Source organism: Periophthalmus magnuspinnatus, chromosome 23, assembly GCF_009829125.3.
Source record: "Periophthalmus magnuspinnatus isolate fPerMag1 chromosome 23, fPerMag1.2.pri, whole genome shotgun sequence".
Classification (NCBI taxonomy): Eukaryota; Metazoa; Chordata; class Actinopteri; order Gobiiformes; family Gobiidae; genus Periophthalmus; species Periophthalmus magnuspinnatus.
The window spans coordinates 5,278,850-5,298,936 of NC_047148.1; the positions used below are offsets into that span (position 1 = coordinate 5,278,850).

At 37.2% G+C, this 20,087-nt stretch overlaps 1 protein-coding gene across 5 annotated transcripts; it reads right to left on the reverse strand.

The window, feature by feature from the left end:
• Nucleotides 1-7,134: 7,134 nt before the first annotated feature.
• tfec (transcription factor EC) lies at nucleotides 7,135-19,834 on the reverse strand. 5 transcript variants are annotated; one of them, XM_033990293.2, is made up of 8 exons: nucleotides 19,757-19,834; nucleotides 14,787-15,041; nucleotides 13,806-13,907; nucleotides 12,176-12,296; nucleotides 11,019-11,075; nucleotides 10,419-10,494; nucleotides 9,382-9,529; nucleotides 7,138-7,816 (listed from the first exon to the last, which is right to left on the reverse strand). In XM_033990293.2, the coding sequence occupies exons 1-8, from the start codon at nucleotides 19,805-19,807 to the stop codon at nucleotides 7,358-7,360; spliced, it is 1,269 nt and encodes a 422-aa protein (XP_033846184.1). In that variant the 5' UTR covers nucleotides 19,808-19,834; the 3' UTR covers nucleotides 7,138-7,357. The 5 variants fall into 5 exon arrangements, with proteins under 5 accessions (XP_055087697.1, XP_033846184.1, XP_055087698.1 ...); XM_033990292.2 differs by lacking the exon at nucleotides 19,757-19,834 and adding an exon at nucleotides 15,817-16,043 and having other exon boundaries at nucleotides 7,145-7,816; XM_033990295.2 differs by lacking the exon at nucleotides 19,757-19,834 and adding an exon at nucleotides 15,817-16,476 and having other exon boundaries at nucleotides 7,153-7,816; nucleotides 12,251-12,296.
• Between the last annotated feature and the right edge of the window lie 253 nt (nucleotides 19,835-20,087).

A 20,087-nucleotide genomic window follows, 5' to 3' on the forward strand; every position in this document is an offset into this window, starting at 1 on the left:
TGCACAATATAATGCATATCTTATTGTTTTATCTTTATAATGCTTTTATTTATTTATTATTCATTATTATTTTAACAATTATTATTATTTAATCATTATTTATTTATTTTGTATTTATTGCATTATTATGTGGTGCTATATTTTTTTGCAGTCAACAATTCTACCTGTTGGAGATTTTTATATAAATAAACACAGCTTCTGCTCTCTTGTATTTAATGTGTAGTATTCTGTTATGTTTAATGTGTATTATTCTGTTGTAATTAATGTGTAGTATTATGCTGTAATTAATGTGTAGTATTCTGTTGTACTCCTTGTGTAGTATTCTGTTGTGTTTAATGTGTAGTACTCTGTTGTATTCAATACATACTATCCTGTTGTGTTTAATGTGTCGTATTCTGTTGTATAACAGTATTCTATCAGCAATAATAAGGTTTTATACAAAACAGTGTTAGCTAATTTTGTCCCTCTTCTAATTTTATCATGTTGTAGTCACTATAAATAAAATATTGTGTTTAAATAATGGAAAGGGTTCTGTAATCAATATAAACTATTTATATTGTCTCCACAGAATTTCCTTGAGCACTTTCTATGGGTTTGGTTTTATTCTTTTGTTATTACTCTCTTAATCTTCAAGTTCTAATAGGGCCAAACCGTCTCGACCTAAACACAACTGGAATTGAAGAAGATTTTCTCCAATTTTCCAGCAACTAAAAAACTTCAGCTATACTTCCTGCACTTCAGTAACATTTAGTTTTACTTTAATTTTGCTTTACAAATTCAATTCACACCTGAGACTTTGTTAACAGTTGAACAAAGTGCAGCGGGCTTATATAGCAGTAATGCCTATACACAATGTGGAACCTCTTTAATCAACCCTAATGCAAGAATACTCTGCCCCATTAGCATACAATACACACAAAAAGCCAACCCTGTAACTGTCCCTTTTACTATCTGGGTACACAGTAAATCACATTAACATTTACATTTGCGAATACTGCACCTTCTAGATACAACTCTATGCTTTCTCCATTAGACTCTACATATGGATCTGCGCTGTTCTTAATGATGTTCTTTCATTCATTCACCCTCCCTCTCTCCTGTCCTTCCCTTCACCTCCACGCCGCAGTCCGCCTGATCTAAAACACACACAAGCATAGGGACTATTTTACTGCCGAATAACACACAGAGCCCAGCCGGGACACCTTTAGTCGCCCCTGCCCCATCTGCTGCACATCTGGAAGTGCTGTGTGCTGCGCCAGTAATTGGAAGTAATTTGTTTGAAGTTATGTATTTGGCATCTGGCAGGATTCGTAAAAACCCTGGAAATCACATTAATTTTATAGCATTTTGAGAAGCACTTTTTTTTCCTTTTCTCTTGTGTCCCGTTGTTAATGCGCATAGAGGGTATTGGCGCTGGGTGACGTGGGAGTTGTGGAGAGCCGGTCAGGGTGTGGTCTGTAATAAAAGCAGCGTGCGTTCAGCCCAGTGCCCTCTCGAAGTGGGATGAGGATCACAGGTGGTGTGGAGGTGGCTGCGTATTGTGGTATTTTTTTTTCTGGATAAATGTTTTGTAAAATTTGATCAAGACTTACCTTTATATACCATTACTTTAGTCAGAAGGACTTTATTTAAGCACAATAACACGATAAAAACAGACACATTTTTGAATAACATAACCCAAAGAATTGTCTATTTTCTACTACAAGAATATTAGAATTAGATTAAAAAAATGTTCTTGCAAGTAGAATTTTTGCAATGTTTACCTATCTGAAAAATGTTCCTGGCCTATTTGTTTGTTCGCTGTTTTAGGTCATCTTCTTAATGTAGCTGTTTTGATTATAATTTGCACAGTGAAGGTTATTTTCCTACCACTTTACAACAGCTACACCTTAACAAAACATGAACAAGAGCTGAGTTTGTGTATTAAAGTACTTACTGATCCAGAGCCTTGTTAATAAACTTTACAAACTTATTAGGAATTTCAACAAATTTAACTGGTTCGCGCAAAGGGACTTTTATGTATATCACTACTATGCTTATGGATTCCGATTATTGATCTGGTGATGTAATCTGATTTCTTTCTGATTGTTCACACCTGTGTAGTTTACGCATAAAAGCCCATACTAATGTGGCACAAACCAGAAATGCACAGAGATGTTAAAGACTGAAAGACTTATTTTAAAATGCAGTGTACTTTATCTTACAAATATAACACTTAGCCTACTCTAAAATCCATTTAACGGCACCTTACTGAAAAATCTGTTGTTGTATTCTTCCTGTAAACACCAAAAATCACATCTAATTATCATGGTTATACCTCCAGTTCTCACAAATGTGCACGTTTCCAGCTATAAAACCCTATCTAACTCCCCCTCCCTTTAATCTGACCTCCTTTATGACCTTCACCTTCGATCCATGCATGGTTTCTCTTGCAGGTAGAACTCACAGGGCCCCCAGTCTTCCTCACTCCTGGTCCAACTCCTGGCTGCTGACTGATTGAGAAGCTGTGTGCTGTTGTTTGTCACACCGCTCCGACTCTCTGCTGAAAATAGATTTGACACTTGATGTTTGGTGCCTCTCTACCGCCTGTCATATTGTTATTCCCACTCAAATTTCACCTAATTTGTGCACAAGTCTTGTCACCGTCCAGATTGTGATGAGGGCTTTTAGGCAGTTATTTTTTTCCCCCCTTCTCCTCGCGGATGTTGCAGGTGCTCCGCCATAGACACTGTTGTTTTAGTGTGTATTTGGCTGCTAGCTTGCGCGCACTTGATTGGGCTTGTTGTTTTGCTAGTCCCATTTCCGACTGCAGGCCTATATAGTATGTGTATTTGCCCCAAAGTGAGTCAGCCCCGTAGCTAGCGCGAGGTGATTAAGAGTAGCAAAATGGCAGGCTCGACAGGTGAGTGCATTGTACCGAGTTGGCAGCTCTCCGGTGGCATGGGTGCTCGGCGGGTGACAGCTCTCCCCTGGTTCTCACTGCCAAGGGTGCTGGTGTCAGGGTTGGTGGGTGGCAGCAGCTGTGACAACGTTGTTTTGGTGACAGAACTAGTCCGCTGTGTGTGAGGTTCGCGACATCACTTGCTTCTTTCAGATTTGTCAGTTTATAGCCTACCTGCATGGGGAGGTTATAGGGAGGACTAACCATAGGCCCCGCTATTCTGGCTTATTGATTCCGTATGTAAAAAAAAAATTCTCCTCAGCAACTTTTTGTACTGCGTGGTAAATGGGTACTTTTATGTTGGAAAGAGCCATTTTACTTTATTACTGTACTTAAATAATCCGAGGCGACTGCTCTTTGTTGCACCACTTTTTCGGTGACTTTTTTATCAAGGCGTCGCGTTCAAAACACGGCCCGCTGCTGCCACCTGCCGGACATATTTTGATACAACAGCAACAATCCTCTGAAGGGATTCTCTTACTTTAACATCTAGGACCACATTTAAAAACCTCATTATGAAGGAAAAACAACAACAAATTAAATAATAAATAAAGGTGCGCTGTGGAACTTTTGTCTGGTGGAGGGTCTGTTTGTCTTAATGCAGATGCTATCGTCTTTTCTGGACTTTTCCACAGTATGCCCTTAAATGTATTTATCTAACACGTATTCAGTTACAGGTGTTTATGATACTAAAATAACAGCTTGAAAAAAACTGCATTCTTACTTTGAGTTTAAGGATAATGCTAATGCCACACTGAGAAACGTTCCAAATAAAGTAATAACATAACATCTCCATGGCGACTAGCTCTCTCTACAACGTTTTGTTGTTTTTATTGTATCATATTTTTATTCATTACTTTGACAGACTAGCAATAGGCACAGTGTATATTTACTTTATGTGATTCTTGTTTTTTTTTAAAAAGAAAGTAGAAATTACAGATAACTGTTCTCAAATGTAATAAAGTAAAAGTAAAGTATCCACTTTAAAGTCTACTCAAGTAAAGTACAGACATCGAAAATGTATACTTAAGTACAGTTCTTTACTACTTGTCTGTGTAATCCCTCAGTCGTCCAGGTCTGATCCATAGTAAAAGCCAAAGTTAAATCTGTCAACTGGACAAAACGTTGTGGTAGTGAAGTTCAGAACTGAAGAAGCAATGTAAATGAGCAGTAAAACATCTTCACTTCTACAATGTTTTGTCCAGTTGACAGATTTAACTTTGGTTTTTCCTATACTTAGTTTTACACCACTGTAAATAACTAATCACACAATCCACAAATCTGATTAGGATTCAGTATACCAGTTATTATAGTCTTGTAATTACAGAGACGTAAGCCATAAACTAAGTAATCTGCATTTTCATCTACCGTATCAATCTCTTCTTAGCCATTTGAAACCACAGCCCCTTTTGAATGACATCATGTTAACGCAACATACAGGTAATTCTTCAAGGGACACCATTTTGAACGCCATTAAAACATCTATGAAACAATGGTTTTACAAGATGTGCCCATTTGGAAAGCTGCAGCACACCCTGAAATATTGGATAAGGAAAAAGAGCGTAGGAGTTGGACTGAAGTAAAGTTTTCCCAAATGCTTTGCTAATGTTTTTAACCTAACAATATAATCCAATAGCCAATGCTGTTTTGGCCATATTTGTTCACAGTTCATATGACTTCCTGTGTGTTCGTGCTGTGCATTTTGATGAAGTGTTATATCCCAAATAAAAAGTGTCTCGCTCTGATGATGTCACCGTTGCCTCATCCGACCACATTTCCGTTTGAAGAACACATGAAGTTATGGCCCTCGATCTGGCTTTTGATATGGAAAAAAAGAGAGTTGGATAGAAGTTTGACTAAAAATAGTTTAAGTGCATATGACAGGTTAGACTAACATTGTTAAAATCATTATTTTATTTTTTATATATTTTACTACAAAGCTTACCTATTTTCTTCTATTTTTAAAGTTTTGGTGAAGCTTATAATTTTCTTTCCTTGCAGCAGAATGGCGTAATGACAGAAATGCATTACCTTAGCGGCAGTGGCACAGTGGTTTGTGCAGTGGTACCCCAACCTGAAGGTCAGAGGGCCGATTTCCACATGGACCAAGTTCTGCCATTGTGCCCTTAGGCAAGACACGTCGATAAACTTCCACTTGAATGGTGTAAAACTATGATAAGTCATAGGTCCTATCCCACCAAACCAAGTAATAATTCGAAAAAGGCAAGGCAAGTTTATTTGTATAATTCAAAGTAATTCAAAGTGCTTTACAGAATAAGAAAGACATTAAAATCACAATACAACAAATCAAAACATAAATAAAATTAATATTAAAAGAGAAGAATAAAAAATGTTCAGTCATATGCACAGCTAAACAACTGTTTCGTATATGGACATTGTCAAACTAGAGGCCTGTCTCACATCTTCAGGAAGGCTTTTTCAGGTTTAGTCCTGACTCAGGAGAGGCCGATCGTTGAGGAGATGGTTCTTATGGCACTAACATGTCAGAGATGTACTTTGGTGCTGGGCCATGAAGAGACTTGAAAAACATGAAAACTTGTCATATGCACTTTAATATTTTGAATGCATACTTAAAATTGGGCTCATATATGTTCTCATATACAGAGAAAAATCAAACATGCTCTTTGCTTTTTAATTTCATTCACTCTTCATGTTTTTCACGCCTAATGGAAATCTATATTTACCTTGCATAACAGCTTTGGCCAATTACTCCTAAACATGACTGACCACTTTGTAGTTGGAGAGGCAATTTTCCATGAGCATTGATTTGTTCATCTTATTTGCAGCTAAAGAGGAGAGTGGTTTCGATTGCATTATAGTGAAACACTAATAAGTCAGACTCAAACATTAAGCCCGGATCACTTTGATGAGAGTCATGTGGGAGATGTTGGTGTATTTCTCTGTCTATGTATGGTGTTGTGATTAAAGTGGTGCATGTTGATTATTATCTTTTAAATAATTCAGTAACACATAAAACATAGAACAGTTTGTATCTTCCTTTGCAAACATCAATAGTTATTTTCTGAGGCAGGACTAAAACGTTGTTGGATATTTCTAGTCTTTTCCTTTTGGATACATTTAATATGATATAGTTATTACAGTATGGCAGGGAACTTTATTAAGACTAATTAGAGTGTACTCAAGTGTTACATTATATTATCCTTTTATGTGTATGTGCGTGTGTGTGTGTGTGGGGGGGGGGGGCGTGCGGGGGGGGGGGGGGGGGTGTTTGTGTGACTGTGTAACCCACTAGTCTTAGAGTGCATTCACATACCATATCAGAAGTGAGACTAAATAAGAAACTAACCTGAAACCAAGGCTAATCCAGGACTAACGGGGCCAAACCAACTCTACATCTGGACTAAACTGGGTTCAAACTTGGAAGAAACCAGTGTAACTTTTGTTTTCTTTCGTTCATTAAGCTATAGGGTGTTCAGAATTACATAAGATCTTCAAGAGTAGGTGATCTTTGGATCCAATGCACATCAGTTGTTGTTCATGTTTAATCTTGACAGTTATTTCACATAGCTCCCTCACCACATGGGCTCCTCACTTGAGTCTGAGCTCAGTACAATCACTGCCTCTCCGCTGTGATCAGCTCTCACAATCACTCTCTCTGCTCCAGATGACCTTTGACCTGCCACTCCGCTCACTCACTCACAGTTTCAGGTCATGTTTGGTACTGATTTTACACCGGTGTCTACTATGACTAATCTACTGCTCCAAAAAGATATACAAAGTATATAAGTACAATTTATGAAGTTCATTTTATCAATATTTTTTACTTTTTGGTGTGAAAATAAATTATTTTAAACACCTCCAATGTACTGAACAATACTATGTTGGGCTTTGCTTCATACAGATGAGTCTTAAAATAATGCAGTTGTTGTTGCTGTGATTGGGAGCCCCCTAGTGGTGAATAATGAAACAGTTGTAGTAAAACTTGAAATTACATTCAAACAAAATCACTTTTATGAAACAAGGGGTTTATTATTTTTCCCTCCCCTACTAGCATGGAAATAATGTTAGATAATATATTTTAGTATAATGTGGTTAAAAACATACATAAATATAAAAACATAAAATACATGTTAACACATTACAGTAAATAGTTTCAATACAGGTCCTTGGTTTTAAAGTAAAAATAGGATTGTGTAAGGCACAGCTGTTTTTTAGAAAAGAGAAGTGAATACTTTCAGTGACTATTTACATATGTTACAGTGTATGACTACGCAGTGTTATAAGTAAATTAAAAAATACAAAATATTGACAATATTTTAAGGCTAGTGTCTCCCTTTATCCCATAAGTCCATTTCAGTCCATTCGGGAGGCAGTGGATTGTCTCTTCATACTAAAATGTCTTTAGATTTCAGTCTTTCAGCATTTTATCATCCATTAAAGTTCTTCTCCCTCGGCTGAGCTAAAACTGCTCCTCCTACTGCTGTCTTTGGACGCTGCGCCTGGCGACCCTGCCGACAGGAGCGGGTCTGTTCCAAATGGGGATAGGGGGTCGTCGATGAGGATGTCGTCCAGTCTGTGCTCCTCTTTTAACGTGGCACTGAAGAAGTCTGTGAAGTGGGACAGCGGATCAGAGAAGGTCGTGCATCCATCAGTGGTGGTCATGGAGTGCTCTTGGGGTGCTCCGGTGTTAGGGAGAGTTGGGACAACAGCGATCCTCTGGAGGTAGTCAACGTTAGGGTCTTCTTGGTAGAGGGGGGGCTGGGGAGGGGCCTGTGCCTGGGGGGAGAGCTGCTGTTGTTGTTGTTGTTTGAGGAGATGGGACGACAGCTCCACTGACCCCATTGGTGCGGCCATGTTGGGTAAGCCATGTGCTCTGGCCTGGATTTCAAGCTCCTACAAGAGAAGAAGCGAATATTTAGGATTCATAGTACAATATAATGTACATGTTTGAAAAAGTAATAGTATAAAGTATGTTTATTTAAAGTATGGGTTCTCAAAATGAAGTCAAAACCTAGATTATTTTTGAAAGACTTTTATCCAAACCTTAACCTTACAATATTGGATCAAAAAATGTTAGATGATAAAGTTTGGGAGTACACACTAACATACATAGACACACACACATACTAGCATTACATTTAACCTGCTCACCGCAAACCAGTTCTAATCACAAAATCCAGCTTGACGTTTGCATTACTTGTGTGTCATCCTTTAAGTGTGACTAGTGCTTACCAGCAAGTGTGGTCATTATAAATCCTGCCTGTAAAACTTCACACTCAGATGTGAAGGCATGCGTCATTAAGCAGTGTAACTTCTCCTATTAGCGCTCATCATCGACCTCTGACCCCAGTGAGAGAGGGTGGGCACACTTTTATCATTCAACAGGTAATTAGCACTGCACTAGGAGAGGGAGATGGGGGGGAGTTGGTGGGCTTGGGGGCGGTGTGTCATGTAAACAGCGGTAGGGGGGATATCTTGATTAGGTTTCGGGGTTGTAAAAGCTTTGGAGGTGGAAATGAGTTTACGTTGCCGGGTCGTAAAGCTTTAGTGGTGGAAATTAGCACAGTGAAAGAAGCGCAAGGACTTTGATGGAGGAGAGTGGTGTCGGGTCTGGAGTGTGCTGTGTTTGAATACAGGGTAATACGCCACTGTTAATTTGCTATACAAGTTTACAATACTTGTCAAGTCAAAGGTGTTCAGATTACCCTGTCCTATTTGAAGTCTATGGGTTTTGACTGGTTTTCAAGTGATACTATATTTTCCTCCATTAAATTAGCCTTGAATCTTTACCTTTCCTTTTATCAAAACTAGTATAAGACCACTAGACCTGTCACAAAAACAAATTTTGAAGCATGATATATTGCTACAGAGAAAATTACAATAACCGATAATAATGAAACAACTTTATGCCAGTAACACAAAGCAGCAAACTAATTTTTAAATATACTGTATAATTAAAAGGCATGAGCTGCAACAAATAAATATCAGAATGAACTAAGAGTAAGCCATATAAGTTATCTATTATGTATGATAAATACTAAGCTTCAAAATATATTATTCCAGCTTTCTTGAATGGTAAGTCAATAATTATTAATTAATAATTATCGTGATAGACCTAAAGAACACGTATTCTTAATTTTTTTGTATTACTTTTGAAAATTCTATTGTCAAAGTGGTATCAAAATTTGTATTGAGGATCAAGCCTTTTCCCTAGTATCAAAACTGAATTTGAAATGTTAGCAAATGTTAGCACACTGTATTGTCATGTTTTTTATGTATATTAGCAGATTTGATTTTCCACGTAAACTCCTTTGTAACTTTGTTTTAGAAAAATGCCATTATAAGTTTTCATATTTTGTGATTTATTTTTAACCATTGTTTTGTATTTTAAAATTCAAACTGGGCTGACGCAAAAGCTTGAGATGTATGTTTGTGTCTATTGTATATTTTTCTCATACCTGGATTCTGAGCAGTAGCCTCCGATTGGCCTGCTCCAGTTTCTTCTGCCTGCTCTCCAGCTCTCGGGCGTGCTGCTGCTCCTTCTGCAGCCACCTGATGTACTCCACCGAGGCTTTCAAGATGGTGCCTTTGTTCCAGCGCATGTCCCTGGAAAAAGGACAAGTGTTAGCCATAACCTTTACCTCTGCACCTCTGCAATGTCTGCACAAAATCCTCCTTTTTTACCGCGACCGGAAAAGTTTGAACACCCGGCTTTTCCTGCCTTTTATGATATGAATAGGCAATGGCGATTTACATGGGGCAATTATTCATTCTTTGGATATTACATGGAGAGGATAGAATGGGAATTTTAATAGAATAGTTAATGCTCAAAGTCCATTCTCGTACCTCCTTGTTCGGAAAAAATTAATCCGTGAGTAAAAATAGGTGAAGGGAAAATGAGCTCAAGTTGGGAGACAGGAGAAGAGAATGGAGAGCTGGACTTAAGGTGCAAGAGTGCAAGTCATTATTTTGTAGATATTATTGCTTTGGCTTTAAAATGGAAAAGGGTAGCCGTAGTAAAAATGTCCTTTTCCGCACGAGTGAGATGTCGCCATGCTCTGCGCTAATAATCTCCTTTATCCAATGTTAATGACACGATGACAACGCTAAAACCCCCATTTAAAATTTGAAGCAAAGTTCAATAGTAAAAAGATGGCCGTCAGATTTGTATTCAGTGTCATATTCGGCCTTTTCTATGTTCCGATTGTGCTTCAAACTTTGATTCAAATGGTGTGGCCCGCTTCTATGCATTTGACCCCTTTGGCTCATCATTCATGCTTTAAGCCGAACCGCGGGGACCTGAGAGAGGATGTGCGACTCCTGGAGCGCACACAACAATGGAGGTTCAAGTGCACCCTTGAAATATGACTGAAATGTGCTCGAGAACTCATTTAAATTCAATGAACAACGTTTAGAGTGTCTTTGTGCTGTGAATGTAATACACTTCTCCCTTTTACATAAAGTCAAATGTGTGCAAGCGTCTATGGAAACTTACGGGTCGTTGGACTTTGGTATAAGTGTCCCCAGCTCTTTAATTCTGTAGTTGATGTTGTATCGCCTTCTTCTTTCAACTGCAAAAAAAGTTATAAATATAATACTTCTGTACACAAATACTTGGTCACTCTTGATAATAACTACACCTTCTTCTTTCCATGGAGAGGTTATCAATTTGCCTGGAATGCTCAGCAGTAACACGTGTACATGAATAAATGCAAGCTCAGATAAGTTTAAAGCTATATTGTGGAACATTCCAGGCAACTGAATACCTTCTCCATTGTAGCGGTTCATCCACCAGAAAAGTTACAAAGTGCCCCTTTAATAATTAAGGCTTAGTAACTTACTGAACTGTAACTGAAGGATTAGGAGTTAGGTTATTAATTAAGGCTTAGTAACTGCTTAATTAAGAGATCAGGGTATTAGTTAAGTATTTACTAAGCCTGAATCATTATATATACATTGTTAGGCTTTCCTCATGCTTTATTAAGGCAAAATAGGTGTAGTTATTACAAATGTTGCCAAATATGGTACATGGACTAAACCATGACTAAACTGCAATACCAAACATATGGAAACTGGATTTAAAAAAGATGCTTACTCAGATTATGGTTGTCTTTCTTCTGCCTCTCTTTGGCCATCACCCTAGTGTCATGTTCTGTTGAAATAAATCAAACGAAGACAAAAATTGATTAGTTGCGCACATTCATTTAGAAACAGAAAGAATGAACAAAAACACCAAAACAGAAACTCCAGTCAGCCAGGACGCAGTTATTTTGGGGGAACTACGGGCAAAGGTCAGACAGCTTGACCTCACTTTTCACGCAAACACACTGTGAAAGGGTCTAGTCATGGTAGGAAATGGAAACTTTTTGAAAAACCACTTGCTCAGTAATTAAGACAGTTTAGCCAATTCACTCTTGTGCGCGAGCGAGACAAAAATGTGTCCATATTTGTATTCACATTCTTCCAAATTACATGATTGGGGACCTGAGATTGGATTTGCCAATTTGTCTGTGTTGATTCAATCAGGACAATTTCAAGTCTGTGTAAAAGCCCATTGTCCTCCACACCCCACACTCCAATGAAACAGATGCCAATTTTCTTATTTGCCCCTCGAGAGAAGGGTTTTTGTGGCTCTCTTTCTATTTCCTAAATCAATTAGGATCTCTTGCTTTTTGAGTCTAGTTGTAAGCTAAGAATAGATTGGGTAGAGTTAGAGCTGCACAATATATTGCAGATGAATAGAAATCAGAAAATGTTGCTATTATTTAGACAGTATAATGTTTTCTGTATAGAACACAATATCCTTTCTTTTGTATAGAAAATTCTCATTGTACCTACAACATGTTTTAAAAATCATGAGACCCTTGTATTCGTTCATCAGTTCATATTTCAGTATTCTCTCAAATGTTAATGCTGGGGTTACTGTACAGCTTTGAACAAAATCCTACTGTTAAAACATATATCACAAATCCAATCAGTGCAGCTCAAGGTAGAGTGTAGTGTAGACCAAATGTAATATTTTAAAAACAACCACTTGCTCCAAAGGGGTAATACAAAGTCACGATTAACCAGCAATGTATAAAGATGAATTCAAACTGCGTCAAGTATGTTTTAATTCTGAATTGTATGAAAAATTAAATTATGTTAAATTGAATGTTATTAGTTAGGAATATGTGTATGAATTTAAGCTTTATTTATATGTAGTCATTTGTTAGTTAGCGTTACGATTAAAGCTGTGGCATATGTTCGTACCTGTGTATTCCCTTTTAACAGTGAGCTTTGTGGGGTTAGAAGTAGGACTCATTCCACCACTAGGGGCGTTCATACCTTGTTCACCCCCATAGACGTCCAGCATGCTGCTACTGAGGGAAACCTGGAGAAGGAGACAAAGAAGATAGAGGAAAAGGTCAGCCATTTCCACAACACAAATGCTTGTTTTGGGCTGCTGTGAGTCTATTGTTCCTGTCAGTGGGATTTAAAGGCTGACAACATGTAATAGATGAAAAGTTATCAGAGGCCTAGGAAGAGAGGTTGTCTGCCCCCTGGTTACTCGCTTTGGTTGTCACTGCAGGGAGCGGTAGTACCCCAAACAACATCACTACTTACTTAACATTACAAACAACTCCATGCAACCAGGCTTTGAGTTCATGCAAGCCTGACCTTCACCCTTGCTCTGAGCGACAATTCAGAGCAACATATCTGTTAAACCCACCATTTTTGAAACCCTTTCACTTAGAAGTCATATCCAAAACAGTGTTAGCCTTTGTGTTGAAAATAGTACACCACTGCATGAAAAGGCTAGCTAGGTCAACTGCTCGAGACAGAGGCAAAACTGTTTTCCTACGGCCCTCTCCTTGTCTGGGAAAGCATGCACCAAGTTTGGTTGATAATGACGCCTTTTCACGGACGGAGCAGGGAATGTCAAGATATAGCGTGCTGACATGCGTGTGTATCTAATTCGCATTTGTGTATTTATGGGAACACGCAGATTCCGAAGATGCGCGCAGCCGATTTCAACTACGACATGTGTGTCAAATTGAGTGGAGTAGGCGATAACGCTGCACGTCAAGCTGAGAGATGGCGGGGAGAAGAAGTGGTTGAAGAAAGAAACAAAATAGAGGGAAAATGCAGACATTTCAAATATTTGCATTTGCTGTGGTTTGCAAGCATTTGTCTCATTATCTCACCAAGATGGAGGAGGGTGGGATACAAGTGCTTATCAAAGTGAAAGATTGCAACAGTCCGCCATATTCAACTTCAATTGTAATCACTTTTAGTCCTCCTACATCTGCTTTCCTGGATGTGTTGACACCGCAAAATGACAAGATGCATAGTAGTACTGTATGACTAATTAGAATGAATCAATCTACTTGGTATCACTTCTGAGCAAGCCCATAGGGAGTACTGCTTGCATTCGCCCAATCTGATGGCTCAGTATCTCTTGTCTATTTGCAACATTGTGAATCTCCCCTTCTCCCACCCACTTATTCCTGCCTCTGTCACCATATTGTTGTGTGTTGTCAGTGCCAGCATGTTTAACTCACAATCACTGTCTGTAATTCGCTGAGTCGTCACTGCATTCCTTAAGTTTTTTTGAGTTGAGGTTCCAACATACCTGCCTACGCACACTAACCTTGCATTGTCACCTATCTTCCTTCTTTTTTTTAACTTAATCTTTATTATCGATCGTGGTGAGTAATGTGAGAAATGTCGCTAAGCTAAGTGAACTTTGACTCGTCTCGAGACTTAAGCTGCCCTTTTTTGAAGCAGGGTCCCACCATTCCCAAGCCAGTCAAGCTGCACATACATGTTTACATAGACTTGGAGTTAAAGCTGTTAGTTGGACAAAATCATCAAGACTGTAGCAATGATTGATACTTACATTGTTTTGCATTATGATGTTGGGCTCCATACAATCCAAGCCCCCATCATTGAACCCGGACTCAAGACTAATTAGGTCATCAATAACTTCATCCATTGGGAACTAAAAGAAAACAGCGATTTTCAGTATATTTATGGACAGACTGATACCAATACTGTCCATGTTAAACTTTGGAAAGCTCATGGTACATTCAAAATATACACCAGAAAAGGGGAGGGACTGTTAATCCAATAACTAGCTTTCCATTGCTATGTATTACGTGCTAAATCATGCATTTGTTATCAATGAAATTCTCATCTCATCTTCAGACTGTATGAAGTTATTGATGAGCAAAGCAGGGAGAGTGAAATCAATCATGGTGTTGATTAGTCAGAGCTGTCTGCATTGTTGACATTACAAAAGTTAACGTAATTTGTGACACTCATAATCAACAAAGTAACAGACGCAATTTTACATTAACACAAGTGGCTTAAAGGAATTAAAACAAAGCTAGAAATAGGCCTGTCATGATACTTATTATACTGATTTAATATATATATATATATATATATATATATATATATATATATATATATATATATATATATATATATATATATATATATATATATATATATATATTTTTTTTTTTTTTTTTTTTTTTTTTTTTTACCATGGGTACTTTTTCTTTGTACTAGTTTCTGTTATTTTTCTTTACTACGTTAAGATTTGAGCCGAAGAAGGTTGAATAAATAACTTCTATGATAAATACAAAGAAATGGAAGCTAACTACTGAAGTGTTTAAATTTCCTTATATATTCTAGTTTCAATATTGAGTCTATATTTTCTGTTATCGTGACAGGTTTTGATAGAAAAACCAATATGGAAGTTACAACACATTTGAGTTAGTAGATTACATTCATTTTTAGATTCCAGACACTAAAAAGCACATTACAGCTTAGCTTAAGATTGAGTACTTTCAAATAGAGAAGTAGCACCCACCTCGCTGTCTGGGTTGGCCATTGTCAGTAGTGTTACGGGACTATTAGGGTTGCTTCCATCGCTCACGGAGCCCAAATGCTGCCTCATGACGGGCACGGTGGCGATGGGTTGTCCCGGAGTGTGGGGGTGAGGCATGGTGCTGTGTCCCGGGGCAGCTGAGGAGGCCAATTTGGAGCCTAGCGTCAGGTACTGCTTCACCTGCTGCGACTGGCTCTGGTGCAGGTGGAACTTGGAGCTCTCCAGGTGGCTCTGAACCTGCAAAATAAAATTTACATTTGAGTTGGGGTGCAAGATAGATTTTGGTTTATCACATTGTTTAAGTAGTCATTTCCATTTTTTGTCATCATTTAGTCATTATTCAGTTGCTCATAAGCTTTTTTGTTTTTTTGTCCTCTTGGTTCTGAATGAATCACATAAACCTTAGCCTACATTTCTATGGAGTTACAAGGTTTTAGTTGATCGCATCAGTCAGTTAGTTCATTATTGTTTAGTCTATTGCTATTTGTTGTTTTTGTCATCTAGGTGGTTTCAAACCACCAAACATCAAGATTACATTTTTGTTGAGTTGCAAGATAGATTTTGGTTCACCGCATTGTTAAAGTCTGACCTAATAATCATTCCCATTGCCAATCATTATTAAGTCAGTCAGTTTTTTTTAGATTACTCGTGAGATCTTGACAAAACCGAAACTCACATCATATAATTTAAAGTGACTAACATTTGATCATGTTTCAGTAATGCATTTCAGTTATCCTTTGGCTATTATTCATTTCTGCCACTTCTAATCAACACAGAACAAATTTAAAAATATTTATAGAATTTTAAAATAGTTTAAGAAAGTAAAAGAAATTTAAGATAAGATAAGATAAGATTTCAAAATTTGCAAAGGCCTGCAAAATGAACCAAAAATCCCATCTTAAGTATGAATGCCTTACCAAGAATGCCGAGCCCAGATAGATCAAGAAAGCCAAGCGACAAGATAAAATACTTTTGAATCCAAACATTTGACATTTCAAAACAGCATCCTTACGTTTGAAGCTCTGGTTGCATCCCTCATGGTGTAGTAACTGCAGTCAGTTAAGTGTGGCATTCTCAGAAAAGCAGTAATCTTCAGGTTGGACTTGTTTTGGATGTAGCAGCCACTTTTTAGGATCCTAGTTCGTCCTGCTACTGCTGCTGCTACCCCTGTGTCCTTAGTGAGTGACTGTCCCTCAAAGTGTCCCACCAGTGTCTTATAAGGGCCGGCTAAGTGAGCTAATTAGGCCCAATGCTGGGGGTAAGCTTTTATGTTGCCTAGCTTGATAATTACTTCAAACACCAAACTGTCAGATCACCCCTGGTTTGATCACTGCAGGATATCTGCCTTTAGCCACTATCACTAATTCATCTGGCCCATCCTCTTCTCTGGTATTGACCAATCATGGCCCAGCTCCCAGTGTCCTCAGCGGCCTGCTCCAGGGCTAATGGGACAGCACAATTGACCCTTGTTCTTCAGTGGGCGTTTTAAATAACTTTTCTAATGCCATTTTTAACCAGGCCATTTTATTCATTCACTGCTGATAGAGATGGTGTACCCAAAACATCTGATAAACCTATTTTGAGTTTTTTTGTAATACTGAGTGAGTTATTTGGAGATAGGGACATTTTACCTAAAAATGTCTAATCAAGTTTCAAGTTTAGAGCGCGTAAGTTGTTTTATTAGTTTATGGCCAATGACTATTTTGAGGATTCTAAATGGTGCACAATACATGTATTGTTACTGTCCCATTCAATAGCATTAGTTCAGTCTGGTCAACTCTTTTTTAACCCTATATAAATTACAGCAGTCGTGCTTGTTTGGCCATCTGGGCAAATAAAAATAGCAAAAGTTAAAATTACATAAAATCTACCTCTTGCAATGGGTTAGATGCCTTAAACTGAAGATTAAATGGTCTTTCCCTGTTCTCAATGGTAAGGAAACCCATAACTAAAATATTGTTTTAGTGTGTTATGCTAGCTTCACAATATACATTTTTCTTAAAATGTTTAACAGTGCCATTTAGTATCTGTTTAGAATTTCTCCAGAAAAAATATTTTAGCTCAAGACAATGACAAGTCATTCCTTCGATCTTTGTTTAGTCAAATACACTCAACTTGAGTTTCACTGACATTAGGTCTGCCTGTAGTGTTAGGGTAAGTTAGGGTAACTGATATTCCCAGATGAACTCTTAGCACCTTTCGCATCACAGTGCTAAACAATATAGGAACTTGCTGTGTCCATTTCCTCCTAAAACATTGCATTCCCCTTGGTAAGCTAGCAGTCTGATTCACCATTCATCCACCTATATACACATCACAATACTGTGGTTGTCAGCGCAGACTGGGGGCTCTTATTCGGGTTATCCATCCCAAACAAGATGCCAGTTGTTGGGCCAATCAACATATTTCTGTCACTATGGCGAGGAGAAGGGATGCCATGTTGGGGTTGCTAGTGCACACTAGCACTGGGCTGTTTTTGTGTGACAAGAGAATTGTCCTGGTTTCACTTCGCCTTTCTCACTACTGTAAATGCCGGAGACACGCTTGTTATCTACTTAAGGGGATCTGATTAGATTTCAGAGGTAATGCTGCTTCAGTCATTCAGGCCAACTTCTACAATGGCGCATCTATGCATGTGTGAAAGGGACATGCTTACAAATTATCAATGCCCGCTATACACACACACAGGCTAATATGTGGATATAAACAAGGAAGGAGTTTTCTATTGTCACAGCTGAAGAATGAGATGCTAACCCTAAATAAATATCAATCAATAAATCAATCAGTCCATTTTTTATTAGATTATATATATATATATATATATATATATATATATATATATATATATATATATATATATATATATATATATATATATATATATATATATATATATATATATATATGGTAACACTTTAAAATACGGTCCGGGACTTACCAGTACTTACGGTGGTAGTTAGTAGATACTTGACTGGTAGTTACGGTGGTACTTACAGTGGTAGTTTGTGGTACTTACAGTGGTAGTTTGTGGTACTTACAGTGGTACTTACAGTGGTACTTACAGTGGTACTTACAGTGGTACTTACAGTGGTAGTTTGTGGTACTTACAGCGGTACTTATAGTGGTACTTACAGTGGTACTTATAGTGGTACCAGAAGTGATACTTAGACTAATAACTACTGGTACTAGTACTGGTACTTACTGCAAAATCATATGAAGTGAATGGTATTAAAGAATATGGTGTTATTAGGCATATGAATCTTTGATTTCATTATACGTTCATAGAAAATACACAAGACAAAACACTGTGAAAACACAAACACTTTATTATGACAAATTTCACATTAATACGACAATCAGATTTAAAAGAAATTTCCAATAATGACAATAACAAATAAATGACACGTTTTAAATGAACATGACAGTGATACATACTGTAAAATATCAATACTTTAACTGCTATTTTAAAGCGAGACATTATGGTACTTGCACTATTAATTACTGGTACTTACTGTAGTTTATACTGGTAATTACCATAATAGTTACTATGGTAATTACCAGTACATACAGCAGTAAGTACCACGGAAAGTACTAGTATTTGTGTTTTCACAGTGTTTTGTCTTGTGTATTTTCTATGAACGTATAATGAAATCAAAGATTCATATGCCTAATAACACCATATTCTTTAATACCATTCACTTCATATGATTTTGCAGTAAGTACCAGTACTAGTACCAGTAGTTATTAGTCTAAGTATCACTTCTGGTACCACTATAAGTACCACTGTAAGTACCGCTGTAAGTACCACAAACTACCACTGTAAGTACCACTGTAAGTACCACTGTAAGTACCACTATAAGTACCACTATAAGTACCACTGTAAGTACCACAAACTACCACTGTAAGTACCACCGTAACTACCAGTCAAGTATCTACTAACTACCACCGTAAGTCTCGGACCGTATTTTAAAGTGTTACCATATATATATATATATATATATATATATATATATATATATATATATATATATATATATATATATATATATATATATATATATATATATATATATATATATATATATATATATATATATATATATATATATATATATATATATATATATATATATATATACACACATATAGTTATTCCAATTTGAATTGGCTGTCTTTTTTATAAGTAATAAATGCAGCATTGAAGATCACCCTTAAAATGAATATTTATGGTTATTTGAGTAGAAACTGTCTGCATTGATTTAGTCCTTCCTGTGGCTGAAATTGGTGCTTTCCTAATCTCATCATCTCTATTAGAAATAAATAGCCCTACAACATACACCCACCCTTTAAATCCACACGCACATGTCTTCACCTCCATCCTGCCTGCTCAAAAGTTATCCACTTAACTAAGAGGGCAACAAAACTATTTCTGAATGAAAAAGTTATTTAAATGTAATATAAACTAAATAAAATGCTTTATATAACACTCTAGAGTATATCTGAACTGAATTTACTTCATTAGCTTTTAAATGAGTTAGCATTATTATATATTTTATTTTAGTTCTTACGTGTAGCCTGACTAATCACATTTATTGATAAGCAGTTAATCTTGACATCCCTACTTATAGACAGCTATAATTTTACATAGGTCTCTTTGTAATATTCAACCATTTTATCAAATTTTACCTATGTATTTAACTGTGTATTTAGTCGCAAAGTATCAAGTCAGTGAAGTCTTACTAACTCCAAGCCCAGATAAATTTAGCAGTCATCTGACATAAACCCTAACTTAAATCAAAGTGAAAATTTCTTCACATAGAAAATGATTTACTACGCTAATACTGGAGGCAAAACATAAAGGAAATACCCTAAAAGATCTGAAAGAATTGGAACAAGTAAAAGCAAAAAAAGCAACTACAAAATGTTCAGATTACAAATTCAATGTGCTTTACCTCAGTGCCTAAAGGAGCGCCCACTGTCCCCCTGTGTAGTTCCTTTAACATGTGTTACTGTTATAAACTGTAGGTGTTTCTCCCAAATGAAAAGCTATTGCACAACTAAGTTTCACTCTTGCCCAAGTTCTCCTTTCACTTCAGAAAACCATAGAATACTTATGAAACACCAGTGCGAGGGACACGAACACGCTTAACAAACGTTGGACAAAACCAGGAGGAGTCATTTCTGCAAAACATAGACAGACAGAGGGCTGTGAACCAACCAACCTCAAATATCTCTTTCCCAATCTTAAAAATCTGTGCTGATAAGATGAAAGTGGAACAAAAG